We start from the raw sequence: 23,325 nt of genomic DNA, 5'->3' as shown, positions 1-23,325 counted from the left end.
AAGGAATGATGGATGGCGCTAAATACAGGGAAGTTCTTGAGGGAAACCTGTTTCAGTCTTCCAGAGATTTGAGACTGGGATGGAGGTTCACCTTCCAGCAGGACAATGACCCTAAGCATACTGCTAAATCAACACTCGGGTGGTTTAAGGGGAAACATTCAAATGTCTTGGAATGACCTAGTCAAAGCCCAGACCTCAATCCAATTGAGAATCTGTGGTATGACTTAAAGATTGCTGTACACCAGCGGAACCCAACCAACTTGAAGGAGCTGGAGAAGTTTTCCCTTGAAGAATGGGTAAAAATCCCAGTGGCTACATGTGCCAAGCTTATATAGACATACCCCAAGAGACTTGCAGCTGTAATTGCTTGAAAGGTGGCTCTACAAAGTATTGCCTTTGGGGGGATGAATAGTTATGCATGCTCAAGTTTTCAGTTTTTTTTGTCTTATGTGTTTGTTTCACAATATAAAATATTTTACATCTTCAAAGTGGTAGGCATGTTGTGTAAATCAAATGATACAAAGCCCCCCAAAATCAATTTTAATTCCAGGGTGTAAGGCAACAAAATAGGAAAAATGCCAAGGGGTGAATACTTTTGCAAGCCACTGTAGACAGAGAGAAAGATAGACATAAAGAGAGAGACATAGACAGAGAGAGAGAGAAAGAGAGAGAGAGACTGTTTCCCCTGTGGATCCTATCCTCTCCTCCACTTTTCCCTGGCCACGTTACATTAAAGGCAAAAGGCTCCAGGCAGTACTGGTTGTTTCTTCAGAGTGAATTACAGCACAGAGGGCGTAGATCAGGTTTGTCTGAGACAACACAAGCAGCTCACTGTTGCTGTGACACAGTGCCTGAGGAAAGTAAAGGTCCTCTCTGTGGCCTTGTAGTACGGTAGTAAGGCAATACAGATACTTTGTATTGTATGCGGTCACTGTGCAAACATACTCAACTTGATTCACTAGTCTCCCTACAGTACATCAGTGCCTGCACAGCACCATTACAACTGGACTGAATTGCAACATATTCCTCAACGTCAGCAAGACTAAGGAGCTGATCATGGACTACAGGAGACAGGGAGCGGGGGAGGACTTTTACAGCTGCACCTTTGAGAGCATCCTGAGTGATTGTATCACCTTCTGGTATAGCAACTGCACCGCCCTCGACCGGAAGGCCCTACAGAGGCTGGTACAGACGGCCCAGCTCATCAAAGGGGATGAGTACCGTCTGGCAGGCGGTCCCGGTGCATCAAGGCTCAGCCCAACGGACTCCTAAACAGCTTCTATCCCCTGGTCATAAGACTGTTAAATGGCTAACAACTACTGCTCTCCCTCTCTCACAGATTATCTAGCCACAATGACTCGATGCCCATCCACAGGTCTCTACACACTCAGACATACACACCTTCACTGTCACTCTTACTCACACGCACACACTCACACACACCCTCACTCACGCAGTCATTACTGAAGCCACACACTTAGACTCACAGGCACAGACTCCCTCACACCTAAACTGCTGCTAAAATGATTATTGACTAGATTTATTACCACCACTATGCTGCTGTTCATTGATTATTGATTGACATTACCATTAGTATCTATCTATTTATCCTGCTACTGGTCAATATTACTTGTTTGTATGTACATATTATCATTTATATTACCATAAATATTTACATATTCCTGCTACCAGTCACTTTTCAGTCCTGTTTACACAGTTATATTTTTAACTATTAATATTATTATTAATATTATTATTTTTATATATCCTGCTACCAGTCTCTTTCTCCTAATCCCTTCCTATATGTACATATCTACTATCGAGCTACCTCAACTACTCCAGTATTCCTGCACACTGTACATGTGGTACTGGCACTGACCCTGCTTACACTGTCCTGTTGTTTTTATTCTTTCATTATTACTTCCTGATTTATTGTTGTTTTTGTTATACTATTTTGATATTGAATACTGCATTGTTGGGTAGGGCTTGCAAGTTAAGCATTTCACTGTACTTGTGCATGTGACAAATAAATGGGAAACTTTAATGAATTACTGCAGGATTTCAGACTAACAAATCTCGTTCCTGTCTTGAAGGGAATTCCTTCATTATACTGTACTGATGTGAGAGAGAGTTGAACATTGATTTTATGCAGAGTTCACAATATCCACCAAAGTTAGTTAACGGGCTCAACAGTCTGATCCAATGATTTGTGGGATTTCCAGAAAGACTATCTCGCTCTGTCTAACGATGTCTATGTGCCTGTCTCTATCAGTACATAGTAAATGAATTAGCCTAATGTAGTATATATATACAGCTTCAGGTCCTCTACAAAAGATGTGTTTTCTCTATCAGAGCAGTGAAAAGAAAGTATGTCTTTTTTTTTATAGTAACTCAATCGGGCAAATATCTTAATGTATATGCGTTACTGTGAGAGTGAAAGTGTATCTCACTATCCAACCATAACATCAAAGCAGCAACAGTTCGGACATCATACACTTGAAATAACCCACACATCAACATAACTACAAGCAAACCCATAACCACAGTATAGTATAGCCCCAGGTCTTCAGTGCAGTTGTCGTACTTCCTGGTCCACATCAACAGTCCTTACAGGAGCTTCCTCAAACAACCAAGTCATCTATGGCCTACATTTGACACTGTAGCTACATAATTTGACTACACCACCATTCGCTTGTTTCTGTACCCTGGTAACATCTACTTTCTCCACGTGAAGCACACATCTTATCTGTCAAGTCCAACCCACCCTACCTCCCTCCCTGCTTCTCTGCAAACTGACAATCCTATGCAAATGGATTTTTTGGAGAGATGAATGCGGCGTGAGACAGTGTGATGGAGAGGATGGAAACTCTGTACTGAAACATCAAAAGTAGCTCCTCGTTTGAAGAATAAACATGAGGCGCTACGGAAACCACCGGGGACTGTTCTGTGCTCAACCGCTCGCTGGGCACTGATTGGATGTGAGGGAGATTCACCTTGACACTCACATTGGAGAAGAAAGAAAACAAGGCTTCTTCATCCAGGAGGTTTTCCGTAACCAGGACATTAACCCTACTCGATTAGGGAGGAAAGGAGGAATGAACAAGGGATGAAAAGTAGATGCAGATGGATGTGTTAAGCGCTAGGGAGGTCAAGGCTGGTATCCAAGTCTTCCTGCTGGGGACATTTTATTGTTTGACAGCCCGAGCATCAAAGCAGAGGAGTAGAGTAGCTCTAAAGCAGCACTCCAATCAAAATACTGGAGGCTACAGGAGCAACTCCTGCATGAGTTACCCAAATCAATGGATGACTTGGAGAAATAATAAATGCAAACATGAACAAATCGATCCGAGATTAAACTTACAATATGAGTCTTTAAATTAATTATTAGATGAATGGAATTCTACTGTTATAATGTACAATCCCTTCATTGCAAGCATACAACACCAACAACAGTCAAATACCACTATGTTCCCCACTACTCATATGCCAGTTCCGTTTCCAATGCCAAACACACTGCACTGGCATGATTAATATTAATTCCAATTGCTTAGCGGAGGCTGTCAATCACCAGTTGGGTGTTATTGTCCTCTCTCCCACTGCCTGGGATCTGAGCTCCAGTTCTTTTGCATAAACTCAAAATATTCTGGAGAGAGAAGTTGGCAATTTCACGCACCTGGGCGAGGGAGGGTGTTGAGGAAACACTCAGTCCTATTCCTTATCACTGCTGAGCTCACAAGGATTTGTTGTTTTTTCTGTCAGCATGATGCAAAGCCACATGCAGGATTTGAGGAAGAGTTATTTTTTTATTGACTTCTTTTTATATCTCCTTCTGTAGTGTAATAATGTGGGGCTGGGAACTGTGATGAGCTGTTAGAAAGACAAGAGGATAGTACAGTAAAGTATGAGAGATCTAAGAATTTAAGGTAAAAATCTATTTTCAATATCCTGTGAAGACACACACATCTACTAAGACTCTCTAATAATCCATGGTAATCCTCTCTTCCTTGGTTGGGTCATAATTTACATTCATATTTCATCATCATTTCTCTGTGCGACATACAGTACAACTGTATGTCACGGCAGGTAGCCTAGTGGTTAGAGCGTTGGACTAGTAACCGGAAGGTTGAAAGATCGAATCCCCCGAGCTGTCGTTCTGCCCCTGAACAAGGCAGTTAACCCACTGTTCCTAGGCCGTCATTGAAAATAAGAATTTGTTCTTAACTGACTTGCCTAGTTAAATAAAGGTAAAAAAAACCTGTGCTCTATTAATAGTACACACAGAAAGAGGATGTATGCTTTGACTTTGATTGGGAAACAGCATGACAAGAGGAGTGCAAATGACACAGTGTTCAAAACATTAAGAACACCTTCCTAATATTGAGTTGCACCCCCTTTTGCCCTCAGAACAGCCTCAATTCGTCGGGGTATGGACTCTACAAGGTGTGGAAAGCGTTCCACAGGGAAGCTGGCCCATGTTGACTCCAATGCTTCCCACAGTTGTGTCAAGTTTGCTGGATGTCAATGGTGGACCATTTTTGATACCACAGGAAACTGTTGTGCGTGAAAAACACTGCGTTGCAGTTCTTGACACAAACCGGTGTTCCTGGCACCTACCTACCCTGTTCAAAGGCACAAATATTTTGTCTTGCCTATTCACCCTCTGAATGGCACACATGTCTCAAGCCATGTCTCAATTGTCTCAATGCTTAAAAATCCTTCTTTAACCTGTCTCCTCCCCCTCATCTACAGTGATTCACTTTAACAGGTGACATCAATAAAGAATCATAGCTTGCACCTGGATTCACCTGGTCAGTCTATGTCATGGAAAGAGCAGGTGTTCCTAATGTTTTGTACACTCAGTGTATAGCTTGGTGAGCTAAACTGTGCCTGGTGGTAATACAGTAGGACAGAAGGTCAGAAGGTGTATGCTCCTTATCGCTTCATAACCCCTTACATTGAGAAACAGCATTCAAGGTGTTCTGTTAACTCTCCATGAGCTGAACTGTGCCTGAGTGTAATACAGTAGGTCAGGATGACACTCCCCATCCATTGCCAAACAACATGTTGAAGTGTTGTGAGAAGTCTAGTTTGCTGAGCTAAAACCGATGCGTGGTAGTACAGCCTGGAGAGTTGGGACTGGAGGCTGTCTGTTCAGTGTGTGGTAGTGCAGCCTGAATGACTGGAGGTTGTCTGTAAATCCAGACATGGTGGTATGGCGTGGGTCCAGCCAGGCACCATGGGGGGGGAGTGGAATCCTCCATGACTCAACAGTATACAGAAATGCTCTGATTGGCTCGGAATCACCAGAGCGCAGCAGCAGCCCTCCCTCATCTCTATCTCTCTCCATCTCTTCCTATCTTTCCCCCTCTCTATCTTTCTCTCATCTACAGTACCTCCATTTCATCTCCCTTCAAATGATAGGGGAGGGAGAAAATGGAACTCCTATGTATTTCAGGAGCAGGAATCGAGCAGGGTTGCAGGCTCCACCACCTTGCAAATGAACACGCTGGCCTAACCACCTCTGTGCTTCTGCTTCTGTACTCACAGAGGTGTGTGGGGAATGGGGAGGGAGAATGAGACAAAAAAATAAAGAAAGATAGATGAGCAGCACTCTATGGTTGGTTCTGTTGCTGTGACAACACCGCTGTTTTACACTCACAAACCGAACGGGGCGGGAGAAATAAAACCACCAGCTAGTCCTCCTCTGTGACTGGCTTGCAAAGTACAGCACCTGCTGCCATAAGACAAACCCCACAATCTATCCAAGATCATTTTCTATGTAATATTGTGTGGGGTGACTCATATCCGCAAATGCTGAGAGAATGCATTTGTAACAGATGAGGAACAAACAATAACCATTTCTACAGTAACATACACACAGTTCATGTAGTGCTGAAGATCCTCTAGGAACGATGAAATCTAATGAATAAGCTTTATGACTCAGGCAGGGTAGGAAATTAACTTCTGATGTGGTGTTGATGGTGCAGCTCAACACTCAACACCCAATCACTGGGTCAGTACTGCAACAGTCCCCAGGAGTGACAGATGAGCCTAAGGCAGTGTTGACAACAGAGATAAAGAACAAAAACGGCCTCCATTCCAGCAGCCCCAGTATGAAGGAAGTATGAGGGAGTTTTGCGAGCCAATGCTAACTAGCGTTAGTGCAATGACTGGAAGTCTACCGGAACAGCTAGCATTCGAAACCAACTCAAACTTCCTTCATACTGGATGCAAAGACATGAAAATGGTATCCATGAGTTCATCTGATCCTTGGTAAATCGATAAATCTTGCACAATCCCTTTAATGTTTTGAGATACAGTGACTGAAGTACTGTACTCACCCCTGTGCAAAGTCTTGATCAGGGATGGGCAACTTTGATGGGGGTGGGGGCCACAAAATTTTATTTATTTATTTATTTAACCTTTAAATAACTAGGCAAGTCATTTAAGAACAAATTCTTATTTACAATGACGGCCTACCAAAAGGCGAAAGACCTCCTGCGGGGATAGGGGCTGGGATAAATATATATCATATTTATATAACATATAAATATCATGAGGGGCCGCAGTGGCTCGTGGGTCTGCGTACACACATCTATACCCACATATGCAGTCAGAGCCCTAGCCCTAAGTGAAATTTTGCAGTCAGAGCCCCCTCCCCCCCACTACATTGGATGTAGTGATCATAATATAATAGCCATATCTAGAAAAAACTAAATTGTGTATAAGCGAATATACAATATACAAGAGGTTTTGCAATGATTCCAATGGCAAAGATGTGAAAAATATTTGTTGGTCTGATGTATGAAATGAGGAACAGCAGCACTTGCAGCATTTATGAAATCGCTTCTTCCGGCTACTGATAGGCATGCGCCCATCAAGAAACTGACTGTTAGAACTGCCAAATCCCCATGGATAGATGATGAATTGAAAAACTGTATGACTGAGAAGGATGAGGCAAAGGGAATCGCAAATAAGTCTGACAACACAGCAGATTGGCAAACAAAATCACATAACTAAACTAAAGAAAAAGAAGAAGAAACTATACTATGGAACAAAGATAAATTATATAATGAATGATAATAAAAAGCTCTGGAGTACCTTAAAATAAATTCTAGGCAAAAAAGCGAACTCAGCTCCCTCTTTCATTGAGGCAGATGGCTTGTTCATAACAAAACCCTTTGATATTGCCAACCACTTTAATCACTTTTTTGTTGATAAGACTAGCAAACTTAAGCATTACATGCAAACAACAAATGCTGAGCCTTCATATTCATGCATATCGAACCAAATAATGAAAGACAAACGCTGTAGTTTTGAGTTCCGCAAAAATGGTGTGAAAGAGATGATTTTTTAAAATAAGGACAAGCCACCTGGTACCGACAGTCTGGGTGGTAAATTGCTGAGGTTGGAAGCAGAATACATTGCGACTCCTGTTTGCCATGGCTTCAATTTAATCCTAGAAGACGGTGTTTTCCCTCAGGCCAGGAGGGAGACAAAGGTCATTCCGCTGCCCAAGAATAGCAAAGCACCCTTTAATGGTATAAACAGGCGACCAATCAGCCTGTTACCTGCGCTTAGCAAACTTTCGTAAAAAACAGTTTTTGACCAAATATAATGTTATTTTACAGAAAACAAATTGGCAATGGACTTTCAACATACTTATAGGGAAGAACACACAACACGCTCAGCACTGACACAAATGACTGATGATTGGCTGAAAGAAATTGATAATAAGAAGATTGTGGGAGCTGTTTTGTTAGACTTCGGTGCAGCTTTTGATATCATTGATTATAACCTATAGCTGAAAAAATGTGTTGTTATGGATTTACATCCTCTTTCTTATCATGGATTGAAAGTTACCTTTCTAATAGAACTGGGGTGACCACATTTAAAATCCTCCTGGACAACAGGAGGATTTTGCTGGACATTTTGCTGGACATTCGCGGGACAGTGTACACACACACACACACACACACACACACACACACACACACACACACACACACACACACACACACACACACACACACACACACACACACACACACACACACACACACACACACACACCTCTCGCTCATGGTGCAGTGCACATTTTTTAAGTGCTGGAGAGCAATCAAAATGTAAATTACGTCATCATTTCTCAAAGTATGTACCGACAGATGTACACTATTGAATATCATGATAGAATATGCATAAAATGCATCTTCCAATTGCAACATCTGCCTATGCCGACACATATTGCCGACACACCATTTGAAAATAGGCCATGCAAATTAGAGCAGTTGGTGTTAAACTACAGCGTTTTGATTCAATCGGAGCACATTCAACCTAGTGATGCACTGTTTTGAGTTTTGGTGGTGTGAGATTTTTTTGGGACTATTCAGCTAACCATCCTAAAATCTCATGAAATGAGCTGGTGTTTTTGATGTAACAGCAACCTTATACTATGCTATTATACTTGGTTATGTTATGTAGAATACTAATGAATCATTATGTGATCTTCCAAGACATTGATTCAGCTTTGATCTAACTTTACTGAATGAGCACCAATGTGAGAAGTGCAGCACTACACCCGGACTACACAGCACTCGGCGCAACGAGCCAACTAATTGTTGCCTACTTCATCCAAAAGTATGTTGACACCTGCTTGTCGAACATCTCATTCCAAAATCAGGGCAGTTGGCTTGGGCCATTATTGTTTTCTGTTTTTAACAATGACCTTCCACTGACCTTGAATAAAGCCTGTGTGTCTATGTATGCTGACGAGTCAACAGTATACGCGTCGGCTATGACAGTAAAATAAATAACTGGCACCCTTAACATAGAGCTCCAGTCAATTTTAGAACGGGTAACTAGCAATAGGCTGGTGCTAAATATTGCAAAAACTAAAAGCATCGTTTTTGGGACATATCATTCGCTCAACCCTAAACCTCAGATCTATTATTGAATAATGTGGCGTTTAAGCAAGTTGAGGAGACTGAACTGCTAGGTGTAACCCTAGATAGCGAGCTGTGATGGTCAAAACATATAGACTTAATGGTTGCTAACATGGGAAGAGGTCAGTCCAAGATAAGGCGCTGTTCTGCTTTCTTGACATTTCAATCAACTAGACAGGTCCTAGAGGCCCTAGTTTTGTTGCACCTGGACCACTGCCCAGTTGTGTGGTCATGTGCAAATAAGGACATAGGCATAGTTGCAGTTGGTCCAAAACAGGGCAGCACATATTGCAACTAGATATACATGGAGGGCGAATGTCAATGGCATTCATGTCAATCTCTCCTGGCTCAAAGTTGAGGTGAGATTGACTGCATCACTATTGGTCTTTGTGTGAGGTGTTGAATGTACCAAACTGTCTGTTCAAGCAGTTGGCACACAGTTCGGACACTCATCGGTACCACACAAGACATGCAACCAGAGGTCTCTTCGCAGTCCCCAGTTCCAGAACAGAGGCTGGGAAATTCACAGTAGTAAATAGAGCCATGACTACATGGAACTCCGTGCCACCCCAGGTAACTCAAGCTAGCAATAAAACCAGCTATAGATTTTTTTAGGATAAAAGAGCACGACGGGGACTGTGAAGAGACACAGACATTTTTATATATTATGTATTGTATTATGTATTTTATTTTGCATTGTATTATGCATTGCATTGTGTATTGTATATTTCATTGTTTTATATATTGTATTATGTATTGTATTTTGCATTGTATTATGTATTGTATTATGCATTGTATTATGTATTGTATTTTGCATTTTATTATGCATTGTATATGTATATTGTGTATTATATTTGTTGTGTTTCGTTTCCTGTTTGCACCCCTTTAAGAGTAGCTGCTGCCCTGGCATCAAATATTGCAGTTTTAAAGCTTATTTGCGGCAATTTTACAAATTTTGGCATGGGCAGAGATTTTTTTTTGCAATGTATAACAAATGTAATTCATTCTACTAATTTTGCCATGGGGCGGATAGAATATGTTTTGTATATGATATCTGAGTTAGAGTGACTAACAAAATCAATGGGGGGCCCCCTGGTCGGTAATTCAGCCATGATAACTACAGGTTTAAATAGCTAGCTAGACTAATGTTACCTGACATGGGCTAATTGAGTGACTGTCAGAGACTGACGTAACAAGAGAAAAACTGCTGATACACATCCAAATTTAGAAATTGCACCTTGTGTATTCTACTATTTTAACTCTCACAAACTAGCGGGCCACCAGTCTAGATGTAGAAGACCGTGATCATTTGCAGGCTTTAAAATGTAGGCTAAATGACATACGCACATGAAGTAATAAAGGAAATGTTTTAAATAGGACAGTGTTCCGTGGCTATTTACCTTTCTCAGCAGGCAGCAAATCCTCTCAATGTTCCGGAGTCGCTCTCTCTGTTGGAGCCAAACAGGAAACAGTTACATCACCTGCATTAAATATACATATAGAAACACAACAGTTGTTCTGATGAGGTTCACCAGTCCAAAAATAGGGGTATTTTACAGACCTTAGTGACTAGATAGTGTAGTAAGTCCAACTGTCTAGTCACTAAGGCCTGTAGCATACTTGTTACAAGCTGGGGAGAATCAAGAATGCTTCAGGAGTGTGTTAGGTATACAGGAGTGTTTTGGGTAGCATGATGCCGCTGGCCTGTGAAGCTTGATTTGCACTGTGTAGGCCCACAGTGAGACATGGATGATGCTGGTTCCTTCCTTCCCACCTCTGCTGAGCTATAAGCAGACTCTGCATCTTCCTCTGCCTGTGTTTGTCTGTGTGTGGTGCTGGGGCTTTGTGGAGTCAACCCAGCACTGCCTAAAGCACTTGTCTACCCCCCACTTCTTGGCCCAGCGCTCCTCTTTCTGCAGAACTACAGTGCAACCAGAAACTGGCGAGGACATCAAGGGCCATATTTAGAAAAACCAATGCCAGGCGACACCATTTCTTGAATGGCGCATGTGAGCAGCATGGCATATGGCGATTACATAGAAACTTTCCCTATTTTGGGCAGTGCTTGTTTCTATGCCTGTTGTGGATGGATACCTCACCCTGAGAGTCCCAGTCTGTACATGTGTCTCTATCAGACCAAATTGACTTGGTTGATGTGCAAAATTGTCATACTTGGGATGATGTGCTATCTTGAGGATAAATGATATATGAATGACACCCAAACAGGCTTATCTTCCTCTGCAGAGTGCTGGTGAAAAGGCCCCTGAAACAGGGGGGGGGGGGGGGGGGTTGAATGTTATTTCCCAAAAGCTGCATTAATCAAGACTAAACATACATATTTGATTAGTATTTTGGAGAAAAAAAACACTACAGAAGAACTTCCTCTGATGGGATGTATAATTCATAATGGAGTCGCCTGTACGCCTCTAAATAATGTAATCTGAGGTAACACTACTGTAGAAAGCCAGTCTAGCGTACGTTGGAACTAAGACCATTGTAATGGTTCTACAGGCTCTGTGGGGAAAATGTGCAGCCTGGTGGCTAATCTCCATTTGAGCATCAGCCGTTTTTTTATCTCTCATCTCAAAATCTGATACGACACAATCTACACGTCAGTCCTCTTGGATTTGTTCTGGGTAAAGACGGTGGAAAATGTCTTCAATTGCCTCCTTTTACTGTACCGTTTTTCTATTTTAAAAGTGCCAAGTGTATTGAGATGTTTTAAATGCACTTTAAAGTTTCACTTTAAGGAAGTCCCCTTCCACTGAGAGAAATGTGCTATTATATTAAGAGTAGAGGTAGGAAAGAGGTTGGGGTTGAGGAGTCGTCAAATTGAGCTGCGGGTAGTCTCATATACATACGTGAAGTCTGTAGAATACTTTGATGTTCTCCAAGCACATTTTGCATTGCTTCCTCCTCCCCATGTCCTCTCACGACCCACTGCAGTAGTTCAGCATAAGAATCCACAACATCTATGAGAAGTTACCGTAAATTAGCCCTATTTTGGGACTGCAGCACCTCATTTGGGCGAACCTGAATTTGCCTCTACACATGTTTTCCTCTCCTCTCCCATCTTGAGGAGTATGAACGAGGCCATGCTAATATATTCCAGTGGTAGCCATGGAGACGCCAGATAACTGCCGACGTATCAACACTTCTCATTAGCAAGCAATTAGACAGGGCTCGCTTTGAAATGTTACTCAGCCAGAATTTGCTTGACAAGCAAGTGTGCTGGGGTACTGTAAATAAGACACACAAAAATAAACTGAGGCTCAGGGTGAGAATAGAGAGGAGACCCAGAGAGGTCAAGGAACTGTTGAGAGAAGAAGAGGAGTGTTTGACAGGTGGGAAATCGTTCTCTGGAGTGTGTACCTTCACTGTCTAGAGTACACAGCACACACAGTGCTCTGTCGAAGGAGTGAATGAATATGGGCTAATTACTGGTTCACTTTCTGGAGATGAGCATTTAATATTTTATTAGGATCCCCATTAGCTACAGCCAAAGCTGCAGCTACTCTTCCTGGAGGTCCACACAAAACATGACACAATACAAAACATGAATAGACAAACAATTCTTCAAGCTCTGTCAAGTTGGTTGCTGATCATTGCTAAACAGACATTTTCATGTCTTGCCATAGATTTCCAAGCCGATTTAAGTCAAAACTGTAACTAGGCCATTCAGGAACATTCAATGTCAATATAATATCTCAATATAATACATTTTAAATTATGGCTTTAACACAACAAAATGAGGGAAAGTCAAGGGGAGTGAATACTTTCTGAAGGCACTGGACACTGACATTCCAATACACACATAGACTACCTACGCTCACACGCACACAAATACGCTCACACGCACACAAATCACACACATACATGCATAGACGCCAAACCCCCAAACACACACACACACACACACACACACACAGACACACTTTCACACTCGTCACGTACGCTGTTGAATACTCTGTTTATTATCTGTCCCGATTGCCTAGTTACAGTTACCCCTACCTACATGTACATAATTACCTCGACTACCTCATACCTCTGCACATTGATTCGGTTCCGGTACTCCTTGTATATAGTCTCGTTATTGTTATTTTAATGTGTTACTATTTCCTTCTTTTTATTGCATATTTTTCTTACTTTTTAACTGCATCGTTTGGAAAGGGCCTATAAGTAAGCATTTTATGGTAAAGTTTACGCCTGTTGAATTCGATGCATGTGACAAATAACATGTGATTTGATTTGGAACATGTACTCATAATAACGGCTACACTGCAGTCATCCATTTGTTACAGCTGCTTACTGTTACAATTGCAAGTCCGGATCCTAATCTCTCAGAACCAGTTGTTCTGTAAGCACTAAACAGAATCTTACAACATTAGGAACTACCCGTGTCCTTGGTTCTCCCGTTTGACGTCAGTAATATTCCTAACGAGAGGAGAAATGTGACGATCCAGTAGTGGAGGCTGATATACTGTCAGTATAGTGCAGGTGGTTCTCCAAGCTGGCTTTATATTATGACTTACCTTGCATGAGATCTCAGGACTTGTGTCGGCTCCCAGAGCTAATACCTAGAGTTTACCCAGTGAGCCGTCATCCCAGGTTTGATATCTGGCCGATTACATGGGCCTACTGTAAAGCTTTCAACATTTTCTTGTAACAACAACAACGTTTTTAGACAGGACCCAGTATTATGCCAATCCACCATTCACCCTTTGGAGTCACACTGACATATAACCAATAGTACTAATTTACTAGAGATCTAATTAAAATGTAACCTATATGAGCACATGGGTAGTACGCAATTCCATGATCAGTCTAGGGAAATAAAATCATAACACAAGTAATACTCCTCTCTCTGCATGATAATGCAACTATGGTAACTGCTTCCCTTTCCTTGCATTCATTTATTCACTGTTTTATCAGTCTGATCTTTAATGCAAGACTTAGATGATATTATTTGCTTCAGGCTAATCCCTGGCTGATAGAACAGTAGTTCAGAGTCGGAGAAGCAACAGATGCCATCAGCATCACAAAGCAGGGCCCCATCACAAGAAGGGCCCAGAGCGCTGTGGGGAATAAAGTATTAAAGCATAACGTATTCTCATCAGGCTCTGCACTGGTGTGTCATCTGAGTGTCTCAGAAGAGATAGGCAGATAGGCACTGGCCTCCTCAAAGTAAACAACAATTGGCAGTGCTGAAATACATCTGGGCTTGAGTGTACGTCCCCATAGACCCAGAGGACTTATACACTACACACAAGGGCTCGCACACACACACAGACACACACACGTCCACCCCCTTCTCGAACACAAACTCTCTAGGAATAAACCAACTTTTTTTCAGCCCACTGTTCTCTGTGTTGGCACTCCTCCCTGTGATAATAGGCTCTGTCTTTATATATGTGCCTGGAGCCCCAGAACCAGAGACTCACAGCTGTGTGTGTATGTTTGTGTGTGAGGTTTGATTCTATATGTGTGTGTGTGTGTGTGTATGACTCTGTGTGTGTGTTTGTGTGTCTGTGGATCCCTACTATGGTTGCTCTAGGTCTAGGGTGAGCCCTGACTCCCAGAAAGCCCCCTGGGGGAGGAGCAGATGACAGTCAGTCGCTAATTAGCCTGCTGCCTGGGTGTGAGGCTGATGTAGCAGACAGGGGCGTCATGCACCCCAAAAATCTGAGGGGGCACAAGTATGTGAGGATGGCTGGTGGTGAAGAATTGTGCATTTTTCAAACACCTGAAACAGCTTGTTCCTGCAATCTAGAGCCATAATCATTATGCTTAATTCTATGTATAAAAAAAATATCTAAGCATATCTATTGAGCTGTCTGTATCCTCCTGACTGGTTGTTCTTTATTAAATATATATTCTTCTCTGCATCTCTGCTAAAATCTGGGTAAAAGATTGGGAGGAATGGGAATCTTATTCAGTACATTTAGTTATTGCTTGCTTTTCAAAACTCTACCAACCTTGGCAGCAGGCATGCCAGCTATGATAGCTACTCTAACTTGATTGATAGCCTGAAATGGCTTCTTGGTGGTTAGTTATGAGGTTGGGAACCTACAGTATCTGGGCTAGCTAAAGCCAACTTCATAAAATTGCTAGATGGCTAGTAGTTTTAAAGAGAAACAATTATCTTTAAAAACAAATCTGAGGGGGCACATGCCCCTGTGCTCCCTATGGGAATGACACCGCTGGTGGCAGAGGTGGCAAGGGTGGCAGGGGAGCAGGGTGGTGCCCAAGCCATCAATCTCCAATCGGGACTCATGAGGTGGTCGAGGTGGAGAGAGGGAGGAGAGGGAGGGTGAAATGGTGTGGAAGAAGATAGATGGAGGGAGAGAAAAAGGGAAGGTGGTATCCATGTCACAGTGGAAGGAAAGAGCATGGAGGCCATGGGGAGTGAGAGACTATGAAGTAGTGCAATGGATTTGAGTAAATACATTTTTATTTAAAAGTATTTAAAGGTTGTGTAAGTCATATCAGAAGCTAGCAGTTTCACTTCTTACCAACAACAGCTGCAAATCCCAATAAAACTACACCACATTTTGAAGTTCACTTTCATTGCTTGAATAAAAACACGATGAACTAACCTAGCAAATACGTTTTGTGGTCAGAGTGCAGTACTTATTTAGTTCCATAGCACAAATGTTTGCTAGCAAGTCCTTTAAACTGGCTTGAGCCAGAGCCTGCCTGGGCAAGTCCAAGGGGTTGCCTAGCAACGTGTGCCTCGGTGGGAGGCAACTTCTGCATAGCCTGACAAATTTTCATTTGGGAATCTGTTTTGACCGAACAGCTAGTGTGACAGCTAAAATGGCTTTGAAAAAACATCTGCACAGTGATAACAACACAACACTCAGGCTCTTTCTTTCTCTCTCTCTCTCTCTGAGATCACAAGTATTAGCATCAAGTTTAGTATCCAGGTGCTGTTCATAATTACATGCAAAGCAAATGCTACAAAAATAAGTGTCGCTGTACTTTGAGATCATTTTCAAAGCAACAATGACTTTGAAAAAAGTAATTCACACATTTGCGTTTGTAACTGCTCAGCAATCCTGTTCCTCGAATATGCTGTCTCTCCATCCATCTTTTCTCTCTAGTTATCCCAAAGGACACACAGCTGTCAACATTCAAGTGCTGCGGCAGTACAGTCAAAGTCACCTCTAAACTGTGTTGTCCCAGGGACATCGTACCTAAACTGCTCAAGTCATTCTCTTCTATTAAGGAACCAGAGGGAATAATAACCCAGAAACCCCAGAGGGGATTCATGGAGCGGAACCTGTCCTTTATCAACCTCAGTGTCCCATCTCTTCTCTGATGAAGGGGATATAATTTATACAGAGCGTGCACCTGAAATGGCACTACATGGTATGTGGGCCCAGGTCAAAAGTAGTGCACGATATTTCAGACACAGCCAGGGGGTTGTGGCCTTTAAACCTGTGATGTGAGGTGCCTGTCAGCCACTCAGTCCCAGTCCAGAGGAGGAGGAATTCAACAGCATGCAGCCATCTGGTTGCTGTAGTATTAATGCAGAGCTGCAGATGACTGAGGGAGATGATCTTCTGGAGCAGCAGGGTGGCACCACACCTGGCCGCGGCCCCTGGTGCTGATTACACACCTCTTCCAAGCCCCCCCCGCCCCCTCCCCCCGCACACACACAGATACACACCCACAAAGACAGACACGCAAGCATCAGGCACGCAGACTCACACGCACGCATACACTAACACAAGCACCACATATTTGCCCAAAACAATCAGCACACGCACTCACATGCTCTAAACACGCTGGTTTCACATGCATACTCCAGATACCACACTCACACTCATGACACATCATACACTAATACACCAAGAGAACATCCTAGGCACCACACTTTCCACACGCTCACATATTCCAGACACATTTGCCAAAATAAACTCACTACTGGAGTGAGAGAACATGTTTGACAGTAGTACATGAGTAACATGTAAGTGTACTAGCACAGCAGAGAAAGAAACGTACCGCATGGAGTGGATTGCCCTGATCGATGGGGACCTTAAAGTCTGCCTGCAGTTCATCAAAGGCTGTTATCTGAGAAAGAGTGAGAGAGAGAGAGTGACAAAGTGAGGAAAAAGAACAATGTGTTTTAGTTCTCTGCCTGCATCAGTGTTAATCACTCACAGTGGCTGTGTCAGTGGCTGTAGCTGTGTCAGTGGTTCTATAGGCTGTCTGGGAGCTAGCACAGCGATTACAACACTGCATGACAAACAGGATCAATCAGACAGACAGAGCTGCATTAGAAAGCAGTGCTAGTAATTGCATAGGGGGGTATCGTCTTACAGAGACAGCTGACATTGCATGTCTATTCCCTGTGGCCATACAGCGGCACAGCAGAGGCAGAGAGTGGATGTGTTTGCATGTATGTAAGTCCTTAGGGTCATGTGTGTGTATTTTATTAATATTTTCCGTGTTACAAACACACACACACACACACACACACACACACACACACACACACACACACACACACACACACACACACACACACACACACACACACACACACACACACACACACACACACACACAGCCAGCCATATTTCCCTGTGGTGTGATTCTGGCGGGCTCTACTGTGTGTTGATGCTCCCTTAATTCTTCACGGGCCGATGGCAAACAACATGGATGGACTGTTTGTAAACACCTGGGGCAGTGGGGTGTGATGAGGAGATGGAATGTTCAGCAAATACACGCTATATATTCATGCCTATCATCATCATCATATGAGGTGACATCTTGTATGCACACAGTATTGTATGCACACAAATATTGATGCTCCAGATACTCAACTAGTCTAACGAAGGCCATTTTTATTGCTTTTTTAATTAGCACAACAGTTTTCAGCTGTGCTAACATAATTGCAAAAGGGTTTTCTCATGATAAATTAGCCTTTTAAAATGATAAACTTGGATTAGCTAACACAACGTGCCATTGGAACACAGGAGTGATGGTTGCTGATAATGGGCCTCTGTACGCCTATGTAGATATTCCATTAACAATCTGCCGTTTCCAGCTACAATAGTCAATTACAACATTAACAATGTCTACACTATATTTCTGATCAATTTGATGTTATTTTGAATGGACAAAAAATGTGCTTTTCTTTCAAAAAACAAGGAAATATCTAAGTGACCCCAAACTTTTGAACAGTTGTGTACATCCATGCATGAGCATGGCTGGCCGCCCTTGGTCCACAGACTCCATGGTCGACTGGCAACTCAACTGTTATCTTTGTTTGTGAAAGACCCTGACTCTCTTTGAACACATTCCCTACCTTACGTCACTGCCATTCTACTTTAGGCATTCATATAGAAATAATTACATAAAAAATAACAGTACAACCGTGATGCGGAGAACATCAATTCTGATGAAAGAGACTACAAGTTTGATGTTAATAATTGACCAGCTATGGTTAATTATTCAGGAGGATTTTAAAATGCCTGAAATGGGTTAATTTTGTCATCATTGTGTGCAGTACTTCTCTATGACTGGAAAGGCAATCATGGACTGACAGGTCTGGTCTGCTCACAGTCACAGTCATTGCAGGATGACGCCCCAAATCAACTCACTAAACTGAATACCAAGAAAATGTCTGATGTGCCTAGTGCAACCGCTTGGAAGCTTCACAAACGGTTCCTCTGTGAGTGGAGACTGCCCATTTGGGGATTGCTGCTCTTTTTGACGTGCCTGCAGGCAGCAGAGCTACATGAAGGGAATGGACTTTATACTATGTGTTTTATTTATTTTATTACATTTCGTGAAGCTTTCTATCAAGACTTTTTTTTTAATGGCATTGGTTCCATATCTGGGACTGGACGTTTCTGCTTCTTCGTGGTTGACTGGCCTTAAAAACATGCTCACATCTGTATAGGCCTACAGTAGATCTCCAAAGACCAGCATGGCAAGTAACAGTTTCGTTTTTTCCCCCTGGCTTAGAATAATAAAATCCCTATCTCCTCTTGCCAGGAAAATACAATTTCATTTACACAAGGCAATATAACATACAGTGAGAAACAATGTAAGTTAATGTAATTGATGTCACATTGATGGATGAACAACCTATGAGGAATTAATGAATGTGTGGGACTACGTGCAAAACCAAACACAAAGGCTTTGTTTACACAGGCAGCCCCAAATCTGATTTTTTTTTCCACTAATTGCTCTTTTGACCAATCACATCAGATCTTTTTCAGAGCTCACCTGATTAGTCAAGACTAGTTTGTGAAAAAAAATCAGAATTGGGCTGCCTTCATAAGCGCAGCACTACTGAACTAAACCCAAGCTGACTCTTATAGAGCCACTTAGGTTACTCACAGCCTCAAAGACAAAGAGAAATGTTCTTGTACTTCTTGTACTGCACATAGATTGAAATTTGAAGCAAGATGTCTTTTCCAAATAATAGCATGCTCTGAGGACAGTAGCATTGAGTGGAGGAGCATGGGAGTCGGTGTGAAGGATCATTAGACCTGTGAATGTCCTGTACTTGCCTAAGGAACCAGCATGAGGCACATATTAAAGCAGCAGGACAGAAACCATGTATACAAATGACTCCTTCCTAGTTTCCTACTACGAATACGGTAATCTAACCGGCATCCACTAAAAGCATCAGAAAAACGAAAACAACAATATACTGTATGGCCACAATGAAAGTGAATGATGTTAACTTAACATATGCCCTCTTAGCCAATGGACTCTCTCTACACATCATATGGGCACGTGGGTTTTCCCATAAGTCACTGGATGCAGAGGAGCCGTTCACATGGTGATAATGACACTCATAATACATTAGGGGCTTTGCTACATGGAGGGAAATCACTCAACCATTTTCTGTCGGTGAGTGTGGAGCTGAGCGGAGTACAAGAGAACACAGTTCATTGGGTATGTTAATTAAAATTCCCCCTAATCTGTTACAAGCAGTCCCAGGAGTGATGGTGTAACTGGGATTACACGATTGATTACTGATCATTCAATCTGGACAGAAGCTAGATAGCTAACCAGTGAGGTGTGATTTTCCTTCCATAGACTGAGTGACTTTTAAGCGTATCGAATAAGATTATCTTGTTATTGATCAACCTTGAACATGTGTTAAGCTAGATAGAGTCGAGGGTTTCAGCTTAGTCATTGAACTTGACGACTGAACGTCAGCTTGTCTTTGTCACTACCATAAAAATACATTTCACTGCTATAGATACAACATCTCAGAGTCCCCCGAAGCCCAGAATGGGGAGTGCTGTGCGGTCTGGACATGTAAAGAAGCATCATCACTGAGACTGAAATGATGATTTCTTGGACATGGAAGCTCAACCAATCATATCCGTCAGTCAACGTAGTGTCTGATAAGGTTCTCATCAGTCAGCCTTAGTGCAGTACAGTACATGCCCTGTGAGAGACGAGACCGCCTGTTAACAGGCAGTGATTAATGACAAGACATGTCCTGATATTCCAAACGTGTCAGGAGAGGAAAGAGGAGGATACCTAGGTCATGCTACACCTGACATGTCCACTGAAAAACAGGCAGAACTGTAATAAACCTGTCAAGTAGAGGGATGCAATATTTGGCATGACTATTAGATGAAAGAGAATGAAGAAAGTCCCACTGGGCACAGACATCAGCTCAACGTATAGTTTTGATTTACATTTGGTTGAGTTGTCAACTAACTGTGAATTCAATGTGAAATCAATATCAAATGTCACCAAGTCATTGGATTTAGATTAAAAGCTGGGTGAAGAAAATACGTTGATTACTGATTACTTTTTGCAAATCCAATGAGCTTTTCTATGTTGATTCAACGTCATCAGATTTATATTTTTGGTTGAAATGACTTGGATTGTTTGTTGTTGATGGAACCAGTTTTTGCCCAGTGGCATGGATATATACTGTAGGATGTATGGGTACATTTCACTGTCAGAGTGTATGGGATCATGTATTACAATTACCTGAATGATGTCTGGATGACAGGCATGCTGTAATGTGAAAAAGGGCTGGTAATTAAAACCCATTTATTTGACTATGCATGTGACATCACGCCATGTAGCCTGCATAACAAGCTATTCTGATTTGTCTGTAGCTTATGCCTGTGTTTGTGAATTGAAATCGCCACCCTGCCATCAGAAGCATTGTGTTTCCCATAAGTCTCAGTTGGTTTGAACATGGTGCTTTACAAGACCACAGTTGGGCCAGATATATTGAATGTACTGTATGTATGAGCTGTTAGTTGTTTTGGATAACAGAGTGTGTGAGTGTGTGTCTCTCTCTCTCTCTCTCTCTCTGTGTGTGTATGTGTGTGTGTGTGTGTGTGTGTGTGTGTGTGTGTGTGTGTGTGTGTGTGTGTGTGTGTGTGTGTGTGTGTGTGTGTGTGTGTGTGTGTGTGTGTGTGTGTGTGTGTGTGTGTGTGTGTGTGAAATGACCACTTTACAATATATTACATTAATATAAACAGAATGAAAGCATCCGTGTTGATGTTATACAGCATAAGCTGTATGTTCTTCTATTCCTGAGTAGCAGGCAGACTAGATAAGATCTGTCCACTGCTTTGTACACCATATGGGCCTGACACATGCCATGCCTCCAGTAATTGCCCGGGCTCAGAAGTAAACCTGAAGCTCTCCTTCAGTCTCAGGTCTATCGCTATGCAAAGGTACGCCGGTCGATGGGGGCCAAGGACTGTGTGACCGGACCGAAATCTGCCTTTATATAAAGTTCCGCAGGAGGGCGCAAGGGCTTTCAGAGTAAATCATTATATTATCCAAATATTGTAATGCGTTCTTATTGGCATTTCTGTGTTGCAGAGTCTCCCGGCTGGTTTGAACAAAGACAATAACACACAGATAAAACTGTGTGCGGAGGAAAATTCGTCTCAGCGTGTCCAACGTCTCTAACAGATTTCCTAATCGATTACAGAGGTGCATGATGACTGAGTCAAGTGAATTGTAAAACCCTTTGTTGAAACCATAGCTAAAAAATCTGCAAAAACAAAATAAAACCGATATGACCATTTAGTCAATTAAGTGGAAATTAGTGGTGTTTTAGGCTAAACGTCTGAGACACAGGTGCGCACGTGTCAATTTGGGGATGTATTGTATTTTCCTACCCATTAGAGCGGGTGGCATCAGCAAATGGGGATCTTAATAAAATTATAATTCAAGTGAAAGGTTGGGCATTGAAACAGCACCTTTGCATACATCGAATAATGTATTAATTATCTTGCGCAAAAGGCAAAGGGGTTGTGAGCAGGTATAAATACACTAGGCTATTACGCACCATTATGGAATATTGTCCATAGCCAAAATCATTCATAATCATATTAACATTTATTTTCACATCTTAAAAGACGCATAACAACAACAAAAACAAGTAATAAATCCCCCACTTACATGCCATATCGCAAAGAAGATCAGGGAAGCACAGAGGACCAGTGAGAGCATATAGCAAAAGGCAGCGAAAGTGAACATAATTGAATAACACGAAAAGAGGACTCAGATGAATCACATTAAAAAAACTAAATGATTAAGGTGCCATGGCAAACCGAGGTGATAACGACTCCATCCATCACTTTGCTCTGAATGTTTGCAACAAATTGTTGCAGAACGTCTCCAACGAAACGCGCATCCACGGTCTCACTTTGAAGTCGAAACGTTTTGCGGCGGAATTTCTTAATTGGAAATTAGACCAGTGGCCTAGACTTGATGAAAACGACAGACATTTCAATGCAGAGATTACACAATAAGAATATAAATAATATAAATCCAAGCGATGTCTTGAAATGGATATCAAGAGATCCAAATTATGCTCAAAAACATCCCGGATAGGAAGAATGCTTTGGACAGGCAAATTACTAAAGAGAATCTGGTTGGCTACAATGTGGCGGTATTAAAATAGGAGCTCCGCAACACTCCTGGCACTCGTAATAAACGGTGTCTTCAAACCACAGTTAACCTATAGCTCCACGATTCAGAAGGCGCAGTCTTGCGCCCCAACAGGTGGATTTAAAGGGCCAGTGTTCAGGCAGTAGTGTTTATCTAATTTATCTTCCCAATTCCCATTCAAACGCATATGCTTTTAGGATTTTGAAGTTTTAGCGAATATAAATTACTGTACTCTATTGTTTTCAAGCAAGTGAAGAGTCAACAGATTATCTCAAATAATAAGACACAACCCACATTTAGGCTACATAGATAGGGCTTCAAAATCTAAGTACAGCTAAGTAAAGAGATGCCACAGATTATTTACATTTTGAGTGTGGCTCCGAGAAATTTATTTGGATAGCATTACGAATTGCAATTTACTCTGCCAAAGCCTTTGACATATGTATCTAGACTAGGGCACATCAGGGCACCATTA

At 42.1% G+C, this 23,325-nt stretch overlaps 1 protein-coding gene across 7 annotated transcripts in view; it reads right to left on the bottom strand.

The window, feature by feature from the left end:
* LOC129817412 (protein cornichon homolog 3-like) overlaps window positions 1-22,946 on the bottom strand; it is a 49,152-nt gene extending 26,206 nt beyond the window's left edge. The window contains exons 1-3 of one of the 7 annotated variants that reach the window (XM_055872615.1): window positions 22,359-22,945; window positions 16,950-17,018; window positions 10,343-10,390 (exon numbers count right to left, since the gene is read on the bottom strand). In XM_055872615.1, coding sequence (XP_055728590.1) covers window positions 10,343-10,390; window positions 16,950-17,018; window positions 22,359-22,436 — 195 coding nt within the window. In that variant the 5' untranslated portion in view covers window positions 22,437-22,945. Of the gene's footprint in view, window positions 1-10,342; window positions 10,391-16,949; window positions 17,019-22,358 lie in introns of all 7 variants that reach the window. The other 6 variants (XM_055872609.1, XM_055872610.1, XM_055872611.1 and 3 more) reach the window with 6 other exon arrangements.
* Between the last annotated feature and the right edge of the window lie 379 nt (window positions 22,947-23,325).

The sequence above is a fragment of the Salvelinus fontinalis genome, chromosome 20, assembly GCF_029448725.1.
Source record: "Salvelinus fontinalis isolate EN_2023a chromosome 20, ASM2944872v1, whole genome shotgun sequence".
NCBI classification, from domain to species: domain Eukaryota; kingdom Metazoa; phylum Chordata; class Actinopteri; order Salmoniformes; family Salmonidae; genus Salvelinus; species Salvelinus fontinalis.
This window is presented reverse-complemented; position numbering and strand designations above follow the sequence as displayed.